Source organism: Drosophila pseudoobscura, chromosome X (genome assembly GCF_009870125.1).
Source record: "Drosophila pseudoobscura strain MV-25-SWS-2005 chromosome X, UCI_Dpse_MV25, whole genome shotgun sequence".
Classification (NCBI taxonomy): Eukaryota; Metazoa; Arthropoda; class Insecta; order Diptera; family Drosophilidae; genus Drosophila; species Drosophila pseudoobscura.
Genome location: NC_046683.1, coordinates 51,782,842 through 51,806,035, shown reverse-complemented (window position 1 = coordinate 51,806,035; position 23,194 = coordinate 51,782,842). Strand labels below are relative to the sequence as shown.

General features: G+C 39.5%; 5 protein-coding genes across 7 annotated transcripts in view; 4 read left to right on the top strand and 1 right to left on the bottom strand.

The window, feature by feature from the left end:
* The first annotated feature begins 280 nt into the window (after positions 1–280).
* On the top strand, positions 281–4,474 carry SecCl (Secretory chloride channel). Its single transcript, XM_002135021.3, has 7 exons — positions 281–817; positions 2,503–2,630; positions 2,692–3,090; positions 3,153–3,311; positions 3,372–3,527; positions 3,591–3,970; positions 4,035–4,474. Exons 1-7 carry the CDS (start codon positions 741–743, stop codon positions 4,269–4,271), a joined length of 1,536 nt encoding a protein of 511 aa, XP_002135057.2. The 5' UTR covers positions 281–740; the 3' UTR covers positions 4,272–4,474.
* A 666-nt stretch (positions 4,475–5,140) lies between these two features.
* On the top strand, positions 5,141–5,990 carry UQCR-Q (Ubiquinol-cytochrome c reductase ubiquinone-binding protein). Its single transcript, XM_001353754.4, has 3 exons — positions 5,141–5,267; positions 5,535–5,717; positions 5,774–5,990. Exons 2-3 carry the CDS (start codon positions 5,543–5,545, stop codon positions 5,866–5,868), a joined length of 270 nt encoding a protein of 89 aa, XP_001353790.1. The 5' UTR covers positions 5,141–5,267; positions 5,535–5,542; the 3' UTR covers positions 5,869–5,990.
* A 120-nt stretch (positions 5,991–6,110) lies between these two features.
* LOC117184418 (uncharacterized) lies at positions 6,111–6,759 on the top strand. Its single transcript, XM_033381659.1, has one exon. The coding sequence runs from the start codon at positions 6,462–6,464 to the stop codon at positions 6,624–6,626; it is 165 nt and encodes a 54-aa protein (XP_033237550.1). The 5' UTR covers positions 6,111–6,461; the 3' UTR covers positions 6,627–6,759.
* Positions 6,760–7,844: 1,085 nt separating this feature from the next.
* On the bottom strand, positions 7,845–8,888 carry LOC4813792 (uncharacterized). The gene has a single exon (XM_001353753.4). The coding sequence runs from the start codon at positions 8,719–8,721 to the stop codon at positions 7,978–7,980; it is 744 nt and encodes a 247-aa protein (XP_001353789.2). The 5' UTR covers positions 8,722–8,888; the 3' UTR covers positions 7,845–7,977.
* An 8,016-nt stretch (positions 8,889–16,904) lies between these two features.
* Positions 16,905–23,194, top strand: part of Oatp74D (Organic anion transporting polypeptide 74D) — a 28,237-nt gene continuing 21,947 nt past the window's right edge. The window contains exons 1-2 of one of the 3 annotated variants that reach the window (XM_033381658.1): positions 16,905–17,023; positions 18,246–18,416. The gene's annotated coding sequence lies outside the window, so the exon portion shown is untranslated. Of the gene's footprint in view, positions 17,024–17,491; positions 18,417–23,194 lie in introns of those variants that run through there. The other 2 variants (XM_033381657.1, XM_015187683.2) reach the window with 2 other exon arrangements.

Here is a 23,194-nt window from a genome sequence, read left to right as displayed (position 1 = left end):
TCGTATACCCATTAGATATCTGTAGATCTACAAAGTGTGCTCTCGGTTGGCGCTGCTTATAAGTGAGCCGATCCCCAGGCGACCCTGCGCTGTTGCCTTTGAGCTGTTGAACGCACCGAACCTCTGTCTGCCTCTGCCTCCGTCTCTGATTCTGCTGCTGCTGCTGCTGCACTGTCTGCTGTTGCCATTGTTGCGGGTGGGAGGGGCTGCCATCCCAATAGAAAAGTAACACAGAACATTAACTGGTCTTATCAGGCTTCCCAAAAAAAAAAAAAAAAAACCGACACGCTGAGAGCTACACGAACCGCACGAGCTTCGCCTCCCCCTCAGTGCTCATTGAGGCGTCGGCGTCGACAGCAGCGCACCTAAGCAGAGCAGAGCCGAGCCGAGCAGCAGCGGTATAGCCCAGGTATTTCTGTGGGGCGCAAACGCAGCGCGAGTTCAAAACGCCAGCGACTGGAGCTGGAGAAACAGACACAAACAGACTGGCAACTGGCGATCGTCCTCGAGAGAACATTAAGAACTACGAGTGTGCCATAGAACATTAAGAATTGAATTGAATTTGCATTTTTTTTCGAAGTGAATGTGTGCAAAGTGAATGTGAATGTGCGCGAGCAGGTCGTGTGAAACATGAGCATTTAACTTCGAATCATTCCCCATTCGGCCAGCCCAAAGAATAACTTAGCCAAAGTTAAAGGAAACCAAATCAAAACCCAACCAAATTGTAAACCAAAATCAACATGAATCACTCCAGGAATGTTTTGTGGACTACATTGATCTTCGGCTCAATCCTCGTCCTCTTTCAAGCCTCAATTGGGTAAGTCATGAATCTTGAAAGTCTTACCTTGGGAAATTCCCCCCTTTCCTTTCTGAAGACTTTTTGAAAAAATAAGAAAGCAGATACTTTAGCTATATATAGCTATATTTAGCTATATTTTTAGCTCTTCAAATGTCTGATAAAACATTAAAATGGATATGTATGTATCGGTGGGTGTCTGATAAAAAAAATGTTAACAAGAGTTGGGGCTGCTTTCTCAGTAAATTGGCAACAATTTATGGAACTTTTTGTCTGCCTCAAACAAGCAGAAAAAGATGACAAATTGTGCAGGAGAGAGTACGCGTAGAAGGGAAATACCATTCATTTTGAAAATGGTGATCCCCATCTACATAAAGATTCCATTGATAAAATAACTTCAAGAATTTCTGTTCTGATAATGGAAATGAAATCTGAAGATGTACACGAGAAAATGTTTATGTTGGAACTGATAAGAAAGAGTGAGGTAATAAGAAAGGGTTACACATCATAGAATTTGGTAATTATTTTGTTTATAAACATTTCCTGATATCACAAAAAAAAACTGTGAAATATTGTTTTATAGATATTTTTGCAATACTTTGGAACTTTCTAGAAACACAGAAACAAGAAAGCACACATATGTACATATTTAAATGAAATATTCGGTTTTTAAATACAAACATAGTGAATTTCTATGGTATTAAAAAGTCATTTTAATGAGGTCAATATTTAATCTTAATATAAAAAACTTTAAAATAAATAGAATGCATTTATACAACATTTTTAAGAAATATATGTAGATTTAAATCAAATGTTTTTCATACTAATGTCAAAATGTAGGTGAAAACACTTTGTTTTTTAGAATATCCTTTCCCGGAGAAAATCTATGGCTGTAAAATTTGAAGTGTAAATATTTAAAATGTCTTGCCTTTTTTGTCTGGGTGTAGAGAACCCTTAAAGCCACTGATAAAATCCTGGCCAACTGCCTAAATAAATCCCCAGAAGAATTAAGATTAGAATTTAATTAACGTACTCTTCGAATGCGCAATAAGAAACCGAAAACCGAAATCAACTGAGAAATATTTACAGGGCGGCTTTTTTTCTTTCATGTGCGAAAGGTCGTAGCTTTGTTATCGGATAAGTTCAAGATCTGGGTGCTATATCAATATAGGCTATAATTAGTTTCCTGCTGTGGGAGCAGGTCACATCAATTAATTGAATCGAATACTCTTTGTGGTTGCGCAAGCAAACAAATAGCGGAAAAATACATGATAATAAAATAAAAAGAAAGCAAGCTGCCGGACAGAGGAGACAAATATTTATTTGGCTTATTGCAATATATTGATGATTTAAGGTAACTCCAAATGAGCTTGCACAGCTGCTGCTGAGCTGTGGAGCTGTAGAGCTTGGGTGCTCTGGAGTGCTTCTCACAGACCTTTTCAAGTAAGAATTATTTTAAATGGAATCATAAAATGGGGAGCACTTGCCCATAAATTGTGTCACTTTCAAAGAGAGTTGCTCGAAATAATTGCAAAATAATTTTTTATGAATTTTTTTTTATAGTTCGTTTGCTTTTGTGCAAGGTTTAGTATTAGTATGCATATAAAAATGAGTTATAATACCTGGATTATGTGTCATCTGATCGCAGGCACTTGAAGCTTTCTCTCCTCTCCTTTCCGTTTCTAACCTCTCCTATACTTTTCCAGGGCCACTATCGATACTGTGGAGGACCAGGACTGTCCCTCTCTGGCCAATGCTTCATACATGCAGCATTCCCAGCTTATACAGACTCTGACCCATGTCTGCCGCTATGATCGGTTAGAGCGACCCATTGGTAAGGATCTGGCATGCACCTAAAGTTAGAGAATCCATCATCATAAATGTTTTACCCCCAGAATACGACAGTGACGCCAAACGGCTACCCATTGTGGTGAAGACACGCATCTATGTGTACTTCCTGCAGAATTTAAACTCGGATCTGTTGCAGTTCAAGATGCACGCCCTGCTGCAGCTCAGGTTCCAGGACAAGCGACTGGCCTACAAGGCCTTCCAGAGAGATGACAATATTCTGGGCCAGAAGCATCTGAGCGAACGCCTGTGGCTGCCGCACATCTTCTTTGCCAATGAACGAGAGTCCAGCATTCTGGGCACAGACGAGAAGGATGTGCTGACCTCGTTGTCACCAGAGGGGAATGTCATCCTATCCACGCGCATGCAGGCCTCACTGTATTGCTGGATGAACTTCAAGAAATTCCCGTTTGACCAGCAGCTCTGCTCCACAGTTATAGAGAGCTGTAAGCAAAACCATTTGTCATAAAACCTCACCTATATATAAAACGATTTCTTGATCTTTCAGGGATGTACAATACCTCGGATCTGGTTCTCGAATGGGAGGAGCGGTCGCCCATCTCTTTTGATCCGGAAATGCGACTTACAGAGTACAACATGGAAAAGTTCTGGCACAACACAACCATCGTGCACTCGGATGAAATCAATCTACGTCACGGTGCATTTCGTAAGAGCTATTAAAATGAATTTTTTATTAAGATATTACTAAATTCATAATTTTTTTTAGTGGGTGACTACAGTTCTCTGAGCTTTACTGTGAATTTGAGGCGTGAAATTGGTTTCTATTTGCTGGACTACTATCTCCCCTCCATGATGATTGTGGCCATATCGTGGGTGTCCTTCTGGCTTCAGGCAGATGCCTCCCCGCCGCGCATAATGTTAGGTAAGTCAGCTGAATCTTAACTATTAGGGAAATACTTCTTATAAATGATTGATTCTTGCACAGGAACCAGCACCATGTTGTCGTTCATCACGTTGTCGTCATCGCAGAGTAAAAACCTGCCAAAGGTTAGCTACATCAAGGTGTCGGAGGTTTGGTTTCTGGGCTGTACCTTCTTCATTTTTGGAAGCCTGGTGGAGTTCGCCTTCGTCAACACGATCTGGCGTCGCAAGGAGAATATCGAGCTGAAGAAGGTCAACAGCAAATACATCATCAAGTCTACACTCACGCCACGCCCATCGCGTCGTCAGATGGGCGGCAGTCTCAGCAACGATTCCAGAGCCAGATCATGCTCGAGCCTGGACAATATCGTTTCCAGCACAGAGAGCGTTCGCAATGGCAATGGCAACGTAAATCATGGCTATAACAATTACCTAACAGTTCATGTGAGTATGAAATAAAGACCAATCGAAGTCTGTGTGCTAATCCTTGCACTCCTTATCACTACAGCCAAATCTGCCCATCATTAAGACCGAGTGTGCCGACAATGTGTCCATATCTAGTGAGCGGATGAGCAATGAGCATATAATTGACATCGACAAAGAAAAGAAGGAGACGCCGCCCACATTTACAACCATGACACCGCAGGAGATTGCCATGTGGATAGATCGGCGATCGCGTTTCCTCTTTCCAGTGATGTTTCTGGCCTTCAATGCGCTCTACTGGACCTTTGTCTATGTTTTATAAACGAGAGAGAGATATTCAAAGAAGGAATATTGTTATTGTACATACATATGTATACAACGCAATTGTTGCCATATAAATGTGAAATCTTGTCTATTTGTGTTGCTCTTTTTTACGCAAATAATTATACTAATTATGTTGTAAGATGCATCATCTCATAGTTGTACAAATACTGATCATAAATATATATACTATATACACATAAATTACATTTTTGTATACAATTAGAATACCAATGCATGAAAGAATTTTATTTTTATTTTACTTCAGAATTATTAATAAAGCTTGAAGTATTAGTCATAATCTTCATGATATCATCAAGTAATATATTTTATTTTTACTTCACGTCTTTTCTTTGATATATTCCATACAAATTATAAAATTTTAGCAACACCAAAATTTTATTTTTCAAAATATATTTCTGGTTGTTTTGATAACCACCAACAGATGGCGCCGCGCATGTTACATGTCAAATGTAAAATGATCAACCGTGTTTTTGTCAAAACAAAAAACATGCAAGTACTTAAAAGTAGTTAATCCTGATTAGAATTGTTTCAGCAATCATTTGAAACTATCTGGGCAAAATTGAGAGATCTATATAGCTGGGAATATTCGACGGAAGAAAGAATAACCAGGAATTAGTCGTCATTGCGACTGTTTTTTTTGTTGAACTATTTTGTTTAAACCTTGCTTTAGTCAAAATACAATAAAAGCAAGGACTACAAACTGGCCAGTTAACTAGAAAATTTATTCATCAATGGGCTTAAATTATGTGGGCATGGCTAAATGTTCTATATAGCTAGTAATATTCGTCGGAATATCAAAAACGAGGAATATGTAAAACAGAACTTGAACTCGTCAGTATATTTACGGTATATTTTTAAAATGATACAGTATATTTTGGTACATTTCTGAGGGCATATTTTATCGATAAGTCTGCGGTCACACTGCCAAAGACGGACGTCTTGCGTTGAAAAATCAAAAATCATCAAAATCAAGGTAAAATTTGGCGTCATAATTTTCCCAAGTGGCAGGTGCTGGGCTCTATAAATATGCATAATTATTTTGGTGCCAAAAGTGCAGCGATCGAGCCCTGCGAGCAGACGTTCTCAGCCGCAGTCTGGTTCGGCGACGTAGTGAAAAAATTACATAACCTCTGGGGCCAAGAGTGCTAGTGCATAATGTTTATAATAACCATTTGTGTCTTCATCCAGATACTGGTTAACTTTTTGTGTTGTTGCTAAAGTAGTCTCCTTCTTCCCCCAGCTTGAAATATGCGTCTGTCGTCGATTTTGAACGGAGCCCACTTCGGCAATCTTGCCAAGGTGCACGGCATTATCACCTACAAGCTGTCGCCCTTCGAGCAGCGCGCTTTTGCCGGTGCCATCAGCAATGGAGTGCCCAACATGGTCCGTCGTTTCCGCTCCAATGTCTTTATTGTGGCTCCACGTAAGTAGAATCCTCAAATTCTTGTTGGCAAACATAAAACCGTTGTTGGATTGCAGCTTTCATCATTGGATACCTGATCTACGATCTGACCGAGCGTAAGCACACCGCTCTGCTGCGCAAGAACCCCGCTGACTATGAGAACGACCAATAAGCAGGGATTTTATTGTTCGTCTCCACACATTAGCAAATAGTTATGTTAAACTAATTAATAAAACTAAACCCACAGTTCAAGAGAGTTGTGTGTTTTGGTTGCGCCTCCCTGCTAAAAACGTATTTTTATACGGTTATAAATTGATAAAGGTCACTTGGTGGTCTATTTCCCCTCCGTTGACATTGTAAATCAGCTTAAATTGCTGAGAATATAGAATATAAAAGAATTTTTATTTAAAACCGACGACAGCAGCTGTTCACAAATTAACCCATTAAGGGCCGTTGGGCATTTAAATACCAATGAAAACGATTAAATTTGAAGAATTGGAGCGCAAGCCAGGTGAAAGAAGTTGGAGTAAACAGGAGTGGTCTACAATGAGAATCCACAATTGACAACAGTAACACTGTTTTCTATCAACTACTTATATAAAAATCGTCTAGGAGCGGCTCCGAATGGGTTAATAGGCCAGAGCGTTGCCACATAATTCAGCTCTCTGCTCTCGCTTTCCAGCACTGTCAGCTGTTCGCAAACAAAAAAGTGTGAAGCGGATCAATAGTTTTAAACATTTAGATTTACTGAATATTAGTTACTTTATGGACTGCTGTGGCGGCGAAGTACGCAACGAAAGCATCTACAACATGCTCCAGGCCATCGTCGACTCCAAAGTGATCAACGTGCAGTTGTTTACGATTGCCGTGGGCATTTTTTTTGTTGTGCTGCTGCTGAAGAACAATTTCCGCAGCTTTTCGGGCACATAAACACTCCAAACTGGAAATAGATGGATATTCTACCTAGATGTTCTGCTGGCTGCCGCGATGTAGTGTTTAATTTATATAATAATGTAATGTACGCATTGTAGCTAAGTATTTAATAATAATTGTCTCAAGCGGACCCCAGATTTTGTTTTGCAGTTCAAAGGGTGGCAGATTTTGGTGGAGAACCTTGGCGACGTGACGTCACACCCCGCGTGCCCGTATTTGTGTAACCAAATGTGTACATATTCATGCGTGTTCTCTCAGGGTCATCGTTCTGGGCCGATATAATGCATAATAATTGTATTCGAAGGCCAACTGAACTGGTTTGACTACCCGAAATTTCTATGGGATATGCTAAAACCACTCCCCACCGAAAAATCACTCGTAAGCACTCGACAAATTGTCAATTTCATCATTAGGTGGAGGCGGGTGATTCATGGCACTTCTGATTCTGATTCTTTTTCTAATGATAAGATTTCTTATGGAAATCCTAGATGTGAGACATCACTGATACGATACCTTTAATTAGATAGATTCTGGTGAACTTTTGGCCCAATTCTTACCTACAACGCCATTCAACGATGACCAATCAATCCCAATTGCTGGCCACAAATAGATTCAATTGACCAGCGATTGATTGTCCATTCCATGGTGTGTGCACGCACTTCCTGGTGCAGCAATCGGCATTAGAATTCAATAGAGGCCCTGAGACATCACATTTACCAGTATGTATGTATGCCTGCGGGAAGAAGAGTGTCATTGGGAGCATTTGTGTGATTTATGGGACGTGCTTTTATGCACAAACTTTGCATTAGGATACCCGGACCCATGCATTTCTAAGAATGGAAAGAAAACGTGACCTGCTTACGGGACAGGAATTGCATAAGGAAAACCAAACCTTTTTGTAGGGATTATGTCTGGCGCCGCAGCAAAAAAGTTTCGGATCTAAGCAACCAAAATCGAAGCGCCGTTATGCGAGACCCTATATCATATTTTTGCAGACGGATTATCCAACATGTTTTTGTCGCTTTTGATTTTGGATTGTTAGTGCAATAACCGTATAAGGTTCGTCTCCCAGCCTTCTCAACTGCTGAATGCATTGCTCAAAGCTGGTTGTCAATGAACTTGAAAAACTGAAAATTCCCAGAACTCGGACAGCCGAAATGCTGACGAAAGTTCCGCCCCGGTTCCGCCATGAATGGTAAAACAAAAGCCAGACAATATGATCCCCTGAAGGTTTATATAAATTGATTTAATTACAACGCAATTTCGGGCTGTTACCTATTCGTGGAAAGAAGAAACGCTATAGTCGAGCAATTGGTATCAGAAATATGAATACCAAGACACATGTCAATCAGATCGATCCTGATTGTTTACCCTTCATCCTAAGCGCCGCCGCCAGGCTGCAGAAATCCACGGACTTTAGCTTATGCTTCAGCGGAGCTCTGATGTTGTCTAGCTTTTTGTACTTTTCGACCAACAGAGATCCCTGGGGTTCTGTTTCCGACTCTGCTGTCACATCCGTTGGCTCGGACGTTGGCTTGGGTGTGGGGGTGGTAGTGTGGCACTTCTTATGGCGAGACTCCGACTTCTGATGCCCCTGCAAATCCTCGACAATGACGGTTTTCTTCGAGTTCTGGGCCTCGTAGTGGGCAATGATGAAGTCGCGACGTTCCAGTCTGGCCTTAAGAATGGCCACACTATCCTTAAGTTTGTCCACCTGCTTGATCTGCTCCTTAATGCTGCGCATTCCGTGGTACACCTTGTTTAGTTCCCTTTCCGCGAGCTTGGCGCTCTTCTTGAGGTCAACCATTCTGCTCTCGTACTGAGCAGGCATCAGTTTGATTTGCTCCTCCAGATAGGATATGTACTGGTTCTGTTCGTGGTTTTCTCTCTCTAAAATCTTTATACGTTTCTTTAGCTTCAGAGACTCGTCCGAGAAGCTGCCGCTGCCTGCCTGCTGCCGCACGCGTGCCGCATACTTCCGGCTAATGTCATTCTGGTCTACCCTCGCCGACGCCAGTTCCCGCCGTAGAATTGCCACCTGCTGCTCCAGGCGCTTTCTGATGGTGCACGGGCTGTTCTTGGTTTTGGCCATGGTGACAAAATGCTTTAACTGGAAATTTGGAAACGCTCTATCAATTCGGACAAATATCAAGCATAAAATTTTGTATCCGAGATATATTCTACATGTGATTTAGTACATATGTGTATTTCTGAAGAAGCAAAAATGTCCACTACGAACAATCAAATATTTCAATGTGATTGCTCAAATCTAGGCAACATGATAGAGAAAGGTTACTCCAAATGTTGTCTTTTCATCATTCAATGGAGCTGTTCCGATTTGTATGGATAGTTTTCAGTCGTTGAAAGGAAGGACGTGACACCTATCCGCCTCGTCAACCATTCGATTCTGGGGACTAAAGCTGACCTGCTCAGCTGTCCATGGCATTGACGAACAGACGAAGAATTGAAATGCCACGTGTGCCCTCTAGTACAGCTTTTTGGTGCCTCATACAACATCTTGGTATAGATCTTCCTTTCAGTTTAGGGTAGACATCCAGGGCTCCAATTCAATCCAAATTATGTGAAAAGTGAAACAAATTAAGTACTCCTTTTCTTTCCATATACATATACATTGATATGGCTACCTTTTAAACTAATTTCCGTAATTTGTAAATCAATAAAAATTCCACATTTTATCCACACACACACACATATCCGGGAATGACTACAATTTGATCAGACTGTAAAATTTGCATCACAGCCCAAAGCTCAGAATGTATGTATATGCTCGTGTGTATGTGTCTGTGTGTTTGTGTTTGTGTGGGTTGTACCGAATTTAGGCATGCCACGCCCAATACGCTGCCGGTGGCCAGAGGTGCACAATGCAAACAACCACACAGTGAGACGCACAAACTGATTTTCGGGCATTTTTCAGTTGTTGTTTATACCCTGTCTTCGAAGAGTGTTATGATCCAGGATGCATGGCAGTGGATAATGCTTCCTTGAGCTCCCATTCCCGAGATATTATAGCCTCACCATCAAATCATGTATTGTAAGAAGTTCAAGTATTTTATTTATGTATTTAAATCCAATGTCCAAAAGGGTATTATAGATTCGGCGGCTCTCGAGGCTGGTTTCTTTCTTTTTGGTTTTCTTCTTGTTTTTGAAACATAATTTGTATTTTTCACTTCGCGATGCCGCACACTTGATAAGGGTTATCTGAGTCTGATCATTTTGCGGATTTCTTCCCTCTTTCATGGATCGTTTTCGCAAAGTTGTAATTCATTTGGCGGCGGTTTTGGTTTCGGATATCCATAAAGATTCCTGGCGATCCAGGAAATGATATTTGTATACGGACATGTATGTATGTCTATGGTTCTTAGGGTGCAGACAAACACTTAAAATATGGAAGATACACTCCCCGACACTTGAATACGACATACTAAAATGTACACTTTAGGCACCAATATTTCCGGCACAAGCCATAGAAAACGGTGAATTTGAATTTTCCTCAAATCTCTATTCAATTTAGCATAAATTAAAAAAAAAATAATAGCAATATTCATCAAAGTAGATTGAGAAAAAAAATTTAATTGACATAACTAAAATTTCCGCTCCCAAAAAATGCGACACTTGAATACGACATTTGCATTGAAAAATTTTTTATTTTGGATGTGGTCGCGACCGGACATTGAATAAATTCTCAAAAATCAATTAGGGTGTCCTTAGTACGAGAAAAAAATGTGGGTTATGGTAAGTCCTTTTCAAAGGACGAAAGCTCCACAATAAAAGCCTCGAAGGAAGTAGGTCCATCAATAATGAAAATAAGTGATGAAATTGGTAAAACTAGGTGTGTTCTGAGTGATTTCATAAAGAACGGGTCAAATTATGGCAAAAACATAAAAAACCGAACCAAAATTGCTACTTCCGAGACCTCCATAAGATCTCATCTGCGAGCCGCATCTAAAAAACACGACTAAAACTCGATTTAAAAATCGAAAACTGTACTTTTAGCTGGTGCTAAAATAATAAAACATGTTTTTTCGAAGACTCCACACCATAAGGGACTGTAATTAATAAAAAACCCCTCAACTTTGTTGCATATTTGATAAACTCGACTTAATGAAAAATCAACTGGTCCACGCCGTTTTAGGATCTTGCTCACCACAGAATAATAGCGCTCACACTGCTGTGAAAACTATCCAATTGTAATTCTTCTTTACTCCTCACTTCCTTTACTTCCTTGAGTCCTTATAAATATAAAAAAGAAACCCTTATGACCCTTCAAATTAAAATTTTTGTCCCTTTGAAAATGCTATATAGCGACAGTCTCTACTCCACGCCATATGAATATGCAAAAGTACGGGAGTATTCTAAGTTTTCGTCCGTTGGCTGAGGTTTTTTATTAATTACAGTCCCTTATGGTGTGGAGTCTTCGAAAAAACATGTTTTATTATTTTAGCACCAGCTAAAAGTACAGTTTTCGATTTTTAAATCGAGTTTTAGTCGTGTTTTTTAGATGCGGCTCGCAGATGAGATCTTATGGAGGTCTCGGAAGTAGCAATTTTGGTTCGGTTTTTTATGTTTTTGCCATAATTTGACCCGTTCTTTATGAAATCACTCAGAACACACCTAGTTTTACCAATTTCATCACTTATTTTCATTATTGATGGACCTACTTCCTTCGAGGCTTTTATTGTGGAGCTTTCGTCCTTTGAAAAGGACTTACCATAACCCACATTTTTTTCTCGTAATAAGGACACCCTAATTGATTTTTGAGAATTTATTCAATGTCCGGTCGCGACCACATCCAAAATAAAAAATTTTTCAATGTGAATGTCGTATTCAAGTGTCGCATTTTTTGGGAGCGGAAATTTGAGTTATGTCAATTAAATTTTTTTTCTCAATCCACTTTGATGAATATTGCTATTATTTTTTTTTAAATTTATGCTAAATTGAATAGAGATTTGAGGAAAATTCAAATTCACCATTTTCTATGGCTTGTGCCGGAAATATTGGTGCCTAAAGTGTACATTTTAGTATGTCGTATTCAAGTGTCGGGGAGTGTATATCCCATCCCAAGCATAAATATCCCATACACAAAGTACATTTATCATGCCACACATTGTTTCCCCCATTTCATTAGATTCAAAGTCCTTCCTTCCACACAATGCCAAGGTCTCACTTCTTGATCTTCTCCCCTCGCATGTCATCATCGTTCTGCGTTTGTATATTTTTTTTATTTTAATATGACAAAGTTGTTCTGTTCCCACTTATGCAATTTCCATAAATTCAAGGTCAGCCGTACAATAAAAGTCCAGACAACAGATACTCTCACACACACACACACACACACTGGCTCACAAACAGATGTCTGTCTGGCCACTTTTTTCGGCACCCCAGCCAGCCGCAAGATACAGCCACATCCCCAGCCCCAGCCCCAGCCCCGATTGGAGACGGATGTCTGATGGGTGTGCAAAAAGTTCTAAGCAAATTTTCAACAGAGATGGGCGACAATGTTCCAAGCGCCATGCCACGTTGATATCGCATTACAGAGTTTTGGAATTAAAATTTGAGAAATAATGCCATCAAGAATGTGGGAAAGATAAACGGCTTACAGTTTCCAAGAACGGAAGAAATATAACCATTTTAAGTCTCATCTCCAGTCAAAATCTACTAATCTATCTAGATATTTATTTAAACAGATCATCATAGCATCTATAGGGATGTAGATTTCTTGAATCCAAATATTATTTTATTTTTTTTTGTAATGCAAAATTTTCTAGTTCTAATACTTTTCTGCGCCCATATTCACTAAACAGTATTTCACTACAGATTTTTCGCTATATGTATATGGATACACACATCACCAAAATATAAAGCCTCTACCGATACCATACCCCTTTCGCACATGCCGTGATATCAATGATATCAAAAATGCGAAATCAAAACAAAGAACCCGAATTTAGCAAGCAACCCAAAAAAAGGGCAAAAACTTGACTAACGTCTAACCCAAATACAACAAAAGGACCACAAAAGACACAAAAGGCAGACAGAAGGCAGACAAGACAGACCAGACCCAGACTCAGACCCCAAGGGAAGGGAGATATCTGGGGCACAGGACGGACAGAGACGGACCCAATCAAAAAACTCTTTCGCAGCGTAGACATGAGCTAGACGAAACCCGAGATCCGAGACACAGTGCTGGGCCATGATAAATGGACTGAGGGGTAAGGAGATCCGGGAGAGTAGGCTGTCAAGTGCTCCAGCAGAGTCCAAGTAGACAGAACAAAACAGAACAGAACTCTTCTTCTAACCCAAGCGAATCTGAGTTTCCCCGAATTTCAGCTGTTATGTATATCAATTCCAGTTTAATTGCATTTAATTTGATCTGCAGACATCAAAAACGAGTTTTATTGTCTTTTTTGGCTGTTTCGGTTATTTGTGCAGTTTGATTCAATTTATTTCGCAGACTGGATAGACAGAGAGTGAGTTAAGAAAGGACGGGGTGTAAAACATATTGCGCATTGGCGATATTTTAACAACTTAGAGACCCCCAAAAACTGAAATCAAATGCAGTTGGAAGTGATTTTACTTGGGGAAAGTAAGACTAGAGACCAAAGTACATAGAAGAAAGACCTTTCCTCGAATGCTATTAAAATGCTATATGCCAATTGCAAAAACCCATGTCAAAAAATATGAAAAACTGCTAGGTATGCCAATACTTTTGTACGCCTAATTTTAGACATTTATTCGCTTAAAAATTTTTTTTTAAAAGAATCCAATCTTATAGAAAATTGATTAATTTAAAAGCAGTACACTGAAGTTGTATTGCTGTGCCAATACATAAGTTCGTCAATATGTACGTACAGTCGAACTTCTTTATGGCAAATATCTGGGGGAATTCGTTGTACGGAAAAATCGTAGCATTGCAGTGATCTGAAAAAAATTCGATGTATAGAAAACTTTGTTGTACGGCAGTTCGTAATAGAGAAGTTCGACTGTATATATAGATTCTGCATTCTACTTGTTTTGGTATCAGTATCTTAGTTTTTGCGCATGTTGGCACAGTTTTAAGGGAGCTTACTTCCCCCAATCCATCAATAAATAAAATTTTCCTACATTGAACACTTGCGCATAAATCTGCTCTGCAGAGCAATCAACATAAAGCCGATTTAAAACGGGAACCAGAATAAGATATGAAATATGCAACAGGCCAACAGACCAACAGACCAACAGAACAACAGACAGCACCCGCCCATATTCCAGTCGAAAATTTGTTTTGCTAATTCTACGTGTTTTGACGACAAATTTCATTCAAAAAACGAGCACAGACATCCGCTCCGCTCCGGACTAAGTGCAAATCACATGTTATATACCATATAAAAAGATATTTTATGCATGTATATTGCCTGTTTGTATAGAGGAAAACTCAACGATGTCCTAAGATAAGTAATCAAAAAAAGGAGAAAAATATTTAAAAAACATAACTCAAAAAAAAATGCACACTTTAATTTCCGACAAGGGACACTTGGTCCACGCGACTCCTTCTCCGACTTTGGACCCCGCGACTCCTTCTCCAGCTTTGACTCTGAGTTATTAAAAGTTTCAGAAATACACAGATACACTGAGGAACACACAAACACACGGAAAGTTTGTTATGTTGCGCAGGCGCAGCCCAGCAACGCCCTCAAATGGACTGGGACTTTGGCTGGGCTTGGGCATGGGCCTGGGTCTGCGCCTGGAACTCCGACTTGGACTCAGACCATCCAAAAATGTTATTGACCCGTTCCAGCGATCCGTTAGCGAGCCTGGCCCGGCCGCAGACCCGCACAAATTCTTATTAAGATCAATCAGCTAAATGTCGGTTTTATGCTTAATGCTCATGATTCACACGAGCAAAAAGCGCAAAAATCGAAAATGCATATGGCAGCGCACGCCCTAAAAGGAATCAGTCCTTAACCAAGGCATCTGACCAAGGGATGGATACCCTTCCCAGGGGACTTAGAGTGGAATTCGAGAGTTGGCTTTACATCGATTTTTGGGGAATGCGGTGCTTACAAGCTAGAAGCAGGAATATTGGGTCCCATAACAAGCTTCTCCAGAAAGTAAAATAGCCCATCTAAAAGTAAATCGAACCCCCTAAAGCATGTCCCAAAAAACTGCACATATTTACACACACACATATATGCATAAAAATATAAACGTACATACATATATGTATGTATGTCTGTGCAGTTTTTGGCAACCTTTACAAAGTTGTCGGCACGTTTTAATGCTAAGAATTTGTGATGTTTTTGCTCTCAGTTCTCTTATTTTTTTTGGTTACTTAATTAGTCATGGCGAGCCAGGCCCTAACGATGAAGGGGGGGTAGAACGCTGCTTTATATGTATATTGAATGGCATACTGCATTCAATCTGGGGAGGTGGAGGAGAAGGGTGTTGGAGATGCCTATGTGGTACATCATATAGGGGCTCTTATCACAATTGACACACATTAGAGGAGGGAGAGAGAGCCGATAGCAGAGCTGTGCAGCTCAGACATGCTCCAGTCTGATCTGCTCGGCTCGGTTCAAGCTACTTCGATTCATCAGCGTACTTCCTGCTTTGCACTCCAATCAAATTATGATTTTTAGAGGACTTCTGTGGAGCCCTTGTTAAATCCAGAAAATATTTATGTAAAGTTCCATCTGTAGTCAGGTTATTTATAAAGTATATATTATTCCTCCGCTCAGGAAAAGTCTATCTCATATCCAGTTTTCCCTGAAATTATGCAGAAAATATGCGAACTCTGGAATCCCTTATTTTTAGACCCACACTACAGCTATGTGTGTTCTTTCAACAGAGTTTCCACTGTATCTGTCTGTCTATAAAATATACATATGTATATATATAGGTATATATATGTTATACTGTTGGTATATTTGTTCAGACAACAGTGAGGCGATAAGCCCAGCGATGTTGTCAATACAACAAACAATGCAGCACCAAAATTTTTGGAATTTCTTCTTCCTCTTTGTCCGTTATTTACACGACATTTGTTTACCAACTGAAAAATTACACAGTTACACAAACACACATATATACCACTCACACACCAGCAGACATATGTACATCATCAGCTGTTTTTTATTTCTTACACATCCGTCCCGTAGGCCCCAGCAGGGGTTCATCTCTGGGGGTTATCATTATCAGCATCCAACCCAAGTGCAATCCAACTATGTAGAATTGGTTACAAAAACTGAAACAGAAAAAGTTCAATGCACATTTCGAGGTGAGTTTGTTGCTTGATTTTCTGAATTTAATTACGTGTTTAACTTGTTTTCGAATCGAACGTAACATGTCACGTAATTAACCGGCTGGCAGCAGCGGCAGTCTACTTTTCCCCTATCGATTGGATTTTAGCCAAAATAATATCTAATAGTTATTGGCCGATCAATGTTACTGTACTGCACTCAATTTTGTTTGATTATTGCGTTGCCATACATGGACAGCTACATATATAGTTACATATGCAGTATATATCTACATATGTATGCACAATATGTGTGGGACTGTCTGTCTATCTATCGGACTGACTGCTAGACGGCCTTGCGCCCAATCTGTAATTGATATACACAGATACTTTCATGCCCTGAATGTTCGTTAATAAATGCAGCCATCGTTTTTGCATACAATTTTGGAATTGTGCATAATTGAAGAAGCAACAATAGAGGAATATCTTTATTGATTAAGTTGGCACTCTTACAAAATTTCACTCTTAAATTTATATTATTATAAATTTATTTATTTTAAATATAATTTTATATTAACAGTAAAATGTAAGTTAAGAAACTTTCTTTTTACAATTTGTAATCAATCTACTATTGATATGCATTTTCAAATCTATAGTGTAGCGTAACAAAAGCATTAAGGATACAATTAAAAAGCTTGGGAGGTGGAACACAACACCTGTTCAGTTTACCCAAATGTCAATCAATGAAAACTACTATCTACTTCGGATTAAGGACCCACAGAAGAGCCCTCATTCCTCTCACCCAGTCGTCCACGCTTATGTATATCTATCCAATACTCGTACTACTCCTCCGCCTCACAGCCAAGGAGCACACCAACAACCCCCTTAACAGTGGCCAGTGGCACTCAGTGCCTCTTCTTTAACAGAGCGTGGTCAACAGTGGAAGAGAGCGCCAAGCAGCCCCAAAAGGCAGCGCTGCCAAAAGCTTACGCCAACAGCGAAGTCAGCGTCGTGGACTGAAGCGCCAGCTGGTTGACGAAAGAAAAAAGTTTTCGGCTGTTTTCAGTCCGTTGGGGCGATTCGTATTGGAAGAGTGTGACCGTGTGCGGACGAAACTGTATAAGCAGAGCAGCGTGTGTGCGAGTGTGTGTATCTGTGTGTGCGTACATAAATATCTCGTAGATATATTTGTGCCGTTTGCGAGAGCGAGAGAGAGAGGGAGGGAGAAATTAACGAATGCAAATAAATTGGGAAAATAAAGCAAATAAATGCCGAATATGTACGAATAACTAATACTACCTTTTTTTGGACCAACAAAATTCTCCTAAATCATCCGCAAAATACAAAACACACAGAGAGTGGATAGAGAGCCACAGGCAGAGAAAGAGAGAGCAGTGTTCAGAGCAGAGAAGAGCTCCAAGCAGAGAAAGAGAGCTATACAGAGAAAGAGAAAAAAACAACACAACATTGATAACAGTGGTGTCAAGGTGTATTTATACAAGGTTGGGCATGGCATCTATCTGTTCTACTATTATTATACATATGTATGGCATCAGACAAATATTTAATAAATATTAATATGAATAAATGTGGGTATGTTTATGCATCACCTTGTGTGGAAAACACCTTGCACAGCCCAAGAAGAGAGAGAGTGCAGCGTAGATAGAGATTCACTCTCGCTGCAAGCGGCAGCGCCGTTCTAATTGCAGCGCTAACATTGCGTGCGCGTCGCTGCCGGCTTCAACGCCGGCGTCTGCTGCGCTGCTATCTGCCTGCCGATCGTGTGTGTGTGTGTGTGCGTGTGTGTGTATCTTCGAGGCACACATGAGCCGCCGCAAGTGCATCTGTATGTGTGTGCATGTGTATCTGTGTATCTTCTTGTCTGTTTCTGTCGTATAAATTGAGCCGCACTTTGTATTCTTCGTGTTTTTTGCCCAGACGTCGATGTAAGCGAACGCGTCGCTCGTTTCGGTTTCGGTTCCGTTTCGGTTTCCAAATAATTTTCATAACCACTTAAAAGATACAGAAATTCTTTGCAAAACTATCTGAAAGATACATCAAAGATAAAACCCAGTTTAACAATTTTCGAATGCATATTTGGTCTTTTTTTTAAAGTGCAAATTCCTCCTTCCAGTGAGTGTTGCTTACGAAAATTCCTTATTCGAAATTAAAGATGTTTAAAATTGATGTCTAACAAATTCTCAATTGGCTGCTGTGTGAATGTTTCTTCTTCTTTTTTTTATCTATCTGTACACGCGTATATACAAATACAGAAATACAGAATTTAATTTTGTCTATTATGTGTGCAATTATTAAATAAATATACGGCCTCCCTCCAATAAAATATTTTGGTGTGTGAAAAAACAAAAAAAAAAATACAGGAAAAAAGTGCGGGGCAGAGCGGAGAAGCCAGAGCCAGCCACAAATTAAACGCGTAAATTGCGTGGCAAATTCTGAATGAAAAAATAACAGAAACAGAGCCCGTGTCCGTGTCCAAGTCCGAGTCCGAGGAACGGAGAGCTAGAAGAGAATCAGAATCAGACGAGTTAGGCGTAAGTACAGCTTAAATAAATATATTTATATTTAAGTATCAACTCATCTAAAAAACTATCTGAATGTTGAGTGAATGTATACCAATCTGTATAGATATTATAGATCATATAGGTAGTTTACCATTCTATCATACACATCTTCTCAATAACTTAAACATCCAAAAAAATATCCATGGAATGACCTGATTTTATTTTTTTCTTTCTTTTTTGTGGGCACTGAAATTTCCCTTTTTAATGAAGCCCCAAAGAAATGAAAACCAAAATAATTCTTTCAGTCAAAAATATGTCTATGCATTCATCTTCTTTGGTTCTCTTCTCCCTTTGGTTGTATTGTCTTTTGGTATTTTCGGAGTGCTCTTCGCAGGCGCCAGAGAAAGTGAAACACGGATCGGACGGCCTACAAAAATTATATGCTATATTGGGTGAAATTTCTTAAGTGTTCCCCAAAAAAAAAATGAATGCTGTGGCAGCTGAAGGGAGTGGAGGGGATGGGCAATCAGAAAGCGCACAAAATACACAGGAAAATAATGATAAGAAACGAAAGACGAAACGAAAAAAATCGAAACCAAAAAGAACATGGAATACATTCCATTTCTGTCCGTCTCTGTCTGTTGTCTTCATCTCTGTCTCTGTCTCTCTCCTCTCCCTTTGTAATTACATGCCGTAAAACCAAAATAAATACGCACAGATAAAAAAGATACACAGATGCAGATGCAGACACAGATACAAGCGGTTGGGCGGGCCCCAGCGTTGTCCTCTTCTTCTGCGCGGTCTGCCTGGCGAAATGCATTAAAATAAATGCCCGTACGGGATCGGTCCACGCATTCCCATGAGGAAACAACAATGCAATGCGCACAACCAGAACAACAATCAATAAACGTTGTTTAATCAAATGTAAATGTTTATACCGCAACCCAGAAAACTCCGATCCGATGCAGAAACGGAGAGAGTTTCACTTTTGTACCTCAATTATAAGAGTAGAGTGTTTGTTCTGGCCAGAAACAGAAACCAAAAACCAAAAACCAGAATGGAACAGAAAACATTGTCTTCCATCTGACCCACATCGGGTTCGTTATCACTGATTTTTATTATCCATTTACTCGTACTCTTGTACCCGTGGTACTACAGTGTATTGAATGCGTACACATCTTCAGAGTCATGAATTTTGGGATTTCTGTCATCTGAAAGTGACAGAGAAAATACTCGTTCTGAAATGAATGGGGAAATATGTTTACATATAAATGATATTTGTATCCTCAACTTCGATGCAATTAATACCTCAATATCTGAAGCAACTCTTAACCAAAAGTTTCCATTGGTACACCCAGAGAAATGGAAATGAAATTTGAATATTTAGCCTTGGATATATGCCAATAGATCCACTCCGAAAGTGAAAATTGTAAAAAGAAAGTGGTTTTCACTAACATTTTGATATATGAATATTGAAATATTTCAAATTTTATTTAAATATATTTCATGAAATATAATTTAATACATTATTGTATATATCTTACAGTTTTTTATATTTAGATTAAATATGGGCCTGATTAAAAAGAATTTGTAATACTTTTTTGTTTATATCAGAGTAAATTCTATTTAATTTCATTATGTTTTTATTTCAAAACCGAACATTTCATTTCACTATAAGTGTGTGTTTCTTTTTGGCATGCCATTTTTCTCTGAGTGTATGGATTCTTAAATCCCAAATGCCATTTCCTCTGCTTCTCCCTTTTCTGTGTCTGTTTCTGTCTCGATCAATAAATGATCAATGGCCCAAAGCCATTCGGTTTCGGGCAAAACTCATTTCATTTTGTTTTCTGTCTCCGCTCTTGGTTTTTTTTATTGTAGGTATGAGGCAAAGCAACAGCCTAAAAAAACTACAGAATTCACCTGTAATAACGTCGCAGAAAAAGGTCCAAAGATGAAAAAGGCAGACAAAAACAAGAATACTGAGTAGAACAGAAACAGCAGCAGTTGAAGAAGACTGCCAGAGAGAAAGAGAGAGAGAACGCGAACCCGAAATCAGAAAACCAGAAAACCAGATTTCCTACTAATTTAAATTCTTGGCATACAAAAAATATTCTAAAAAACAACAAAAAAAAACATGAAAAAAGAAAATAAAATGAGTTTCGTGTATTGATTAACGAAACGAAGCGAAAAATGTTTTTTATTGGCAAAATATTGGCAGAGGCAAGAGTTCCTCGTATATAGTACCGTACCTCTCCCTAAATGCTCCACTGATGGGTTTCCGGCGCTTCCTTTGCGCTGGCTTTGTCTCTGATGGATTGACATGTTGCTGTTTCTGTTTAGCGGCTAAAAGCAAATTTCTTCATGCTATGAAAAATAATACCAAAAAATTCTATACACAAAGAAGATATCCATATATACATATGTATATCCAGAAATCCAGAATTCACATTTCTTATAGAATTTCCTTTTCTTTTCGAGCACGTGTAAAGTTGTTTACTGAATCAAGCGGATCTATAGATACACACTCGTATGTATATTATGGGATGGTGTCTATCGTATGTATTTGGCATTATGCTAATCAACTGAAGAAACAAATACGCTCCCCGCTCAAAAAAAATCATCATTTATTATGCATTTACTCATATGCGAGGCGTCTGACTGCTGGCTGTGACCACATTTGATATGAAAACCTCGATTCACATTTTCGAGAAACTGAAAGTTGGCCTAAAAACATAGTTAGGAATTGCCCCTGGGCTGGGCCGTGCATGTGTATCTATTGGATTGGGATGGGGTCGGAGTTGCGGTCTGTGTCGTGCCCATCGTTTCATCCAGATGTGATTTGTCAATTAAAAAAATAAGATCTGATAATAGAATATAATGGAACACGTGCTAGAGAGGTGAAGGAATATCCCCTGTTCCGTTTAACACAGATCAAATAGGATTATAAGCACTCCCAAAGGTAAAAGTACAACAGGATATATTTTGTTTTTAATTTAAATTTTTAAGGAATTGAGAGCCGTCTGTCTATTGTATTTTTTAACCGAAAGTCTTTCAAAGTTCTTACGCTTTCTCAGACCTCTTATGGAGACCCCATTCCGCAATGCCAGTCATGAATATATATCACGCATTCTCTATGGACACGCCCTCACTTGAAACATATCTAGATTGGGGCCTGGGACTGGGACTGGGACTGGGACTTGGACTGTGACTGGCAACAGTTTGAGAACGATTAACAAACCACAAGAGTCGCACTTGACTTGCTTAAAGCTAAGATGACATACAAAAGAAGATCACTCAAAGGCAAGCCTAGAGTAGCTGGAAGGCAGAGCCAGAGCTAGAGACAGAAGTGCCAGAAATCTCCGAGAGGAAGGCGATGCGATTCATGCATGGATCATCAGCATCATCAACGGGGGCCGTACAATTACCGCACTGTAACTACTACGCAGCATCCGCAATAACAAAATGTAAACGAGCTGCGTGCAAAATCGAACAAAAACCGAGGCATTTCTCTATAGATACAGATACAGACACAGATACACAGCACACTCACACACGTACACAGACAAAAAGCGAGTCTCCAGCTTGACAGGCCCCATGGTATGGTCTGGTCCCCCTTCATCTCTGCTCCTCCTCTCCACTGAGCGACGACTCATCTGGAAGCTTGTTTTGTGCTGCGTTGCGCGTCTTTAGCAAGTGATTTCAATTTAATTGACAGTCCTTGAACTTGACTTAAGCGCAACGCATAACACAAACAGCAATAACAATAAAAGCAGCCACAGAACAGCCTCTCCTCCACTCTCGATTCTCGATTCTCTATGTTCTTGGTTCTCCATTACCGTAGAAGTAGAACTCCTCTCGACTGAGACTGAGACTGAGACTGATACTGAGACAAGAATTGTTGTATTTCCTCTTTCTGGTCTTTTCTTAATAAATTTGTATGTATTTATGAAATGCTTTGAATGATTTATGTCTAAAATATATTATGCAATTGATATATATTATTAGCTTACATATTTGTTCATTAAAGAAATTAAAGAAAAAACTTCTAAGAAATATTGTTGAAAAACAATAGAGTATTCACCAAGAATGGATTAGCTAAAATTGTATCGGGTGTAGACCGAACCAAAATCTTTCCCATCCCATCGATCCCGAATGAGCTCGTCTTAGCCAGATACTTCTCACTGCTCCGGCTCCCCTCTTGGGCCATTTTCTTCTCCGTCTTTCTTCTTCCTTTGTTGACAAACTTGGAGAGCAGAGACCACACAATAAACGGGCCAAAAGCGGCGGCAGAAGCGTCTCCGTCTCTGGCCCATTCGTGATTTTATTGCTCTTTTCGTCGTCATACAATATTTTTTTTTGGCAAATAAATCTTTTTTAAAACAGCCAGAGAGTAACAGAGAGGGAGAGATATCTCTATATATCATATATGTATATATACATATACAATATTGTATACGGGAGGTACGTACATATATGTGAACGCATTTGTCTATATATTAACGTATCATCGCCGCATATATAATTTATTTTGAAAGCGTGCGTACGCCACGCATTTTTTTCGCTGTCTGTCTGTCTTCGAACCTAGACAAATGGCTGCCCCACAAGACCAGAATACATATGTACATACAGCAAATATATAAGTAAATATGTATGTATGTACATATGCTATATAGGCTTTCATTCAGCGCCACCATCGTACCACTCTCAATGAATTTTGATATTAATTGTTTGGAGGGGGACCATAAAAAACATCAAATCCAAATGTGAAATGGTCGTTTCAGCACCGCCGACCCCTCCGCCCACTAGAT

Bases quoted from the DNA above. Each gene is read 5' to 3' on its own strand.
- LOC117184418 (XM_033381659.1), top strand. From the start codon at position 6,462: ATGGACTGCTGTGGCGGCGAAGTACGCAACGAAAGCATCTACAACATG.
- SecCl (XM_002135021.3), top strand. From the start codon at position 741: ATGAATCACTCCAGGAATGTTTTGTGGACTACATTGATCTTCGGCTCA. The intron at 2,631-2,691 runs GTAAGGATCTGG...TTTTACCCCCAG, and splicing joins TCGGTTAGAGCGACCCATTG to AATACGACAGTGACGCCAAA. The intron at 3,971-4,034 runs GTGAGTATGAAA...TTATCACTACAG, and splicing joins ACAATTACCTAACAGTTCAT to CCAAATCTGCCCATCATTAA.
- LOC4813792 (XM_001353753.4), bottom strand. From the start codon at position 8,721: ATGGCCAAAACCAAGAACAGCCCGTGCACCATCAGAAAGCGCCTGGAG.
- UQCR-Q (XM_001353754.4), top strand. From the start codon at position 5,543: ATGCGTCTGTCGTCGATTTTGAACGGAGCCCACTTCGGCAATCTTGCC. The intron at 5,718-5,773 runs GTAAGTAGAATC...GTTGGATTGCAG, and splicing joins TGTCTTTATTGTGGCTCCAC to CTTTCATCATTGGATACCTG.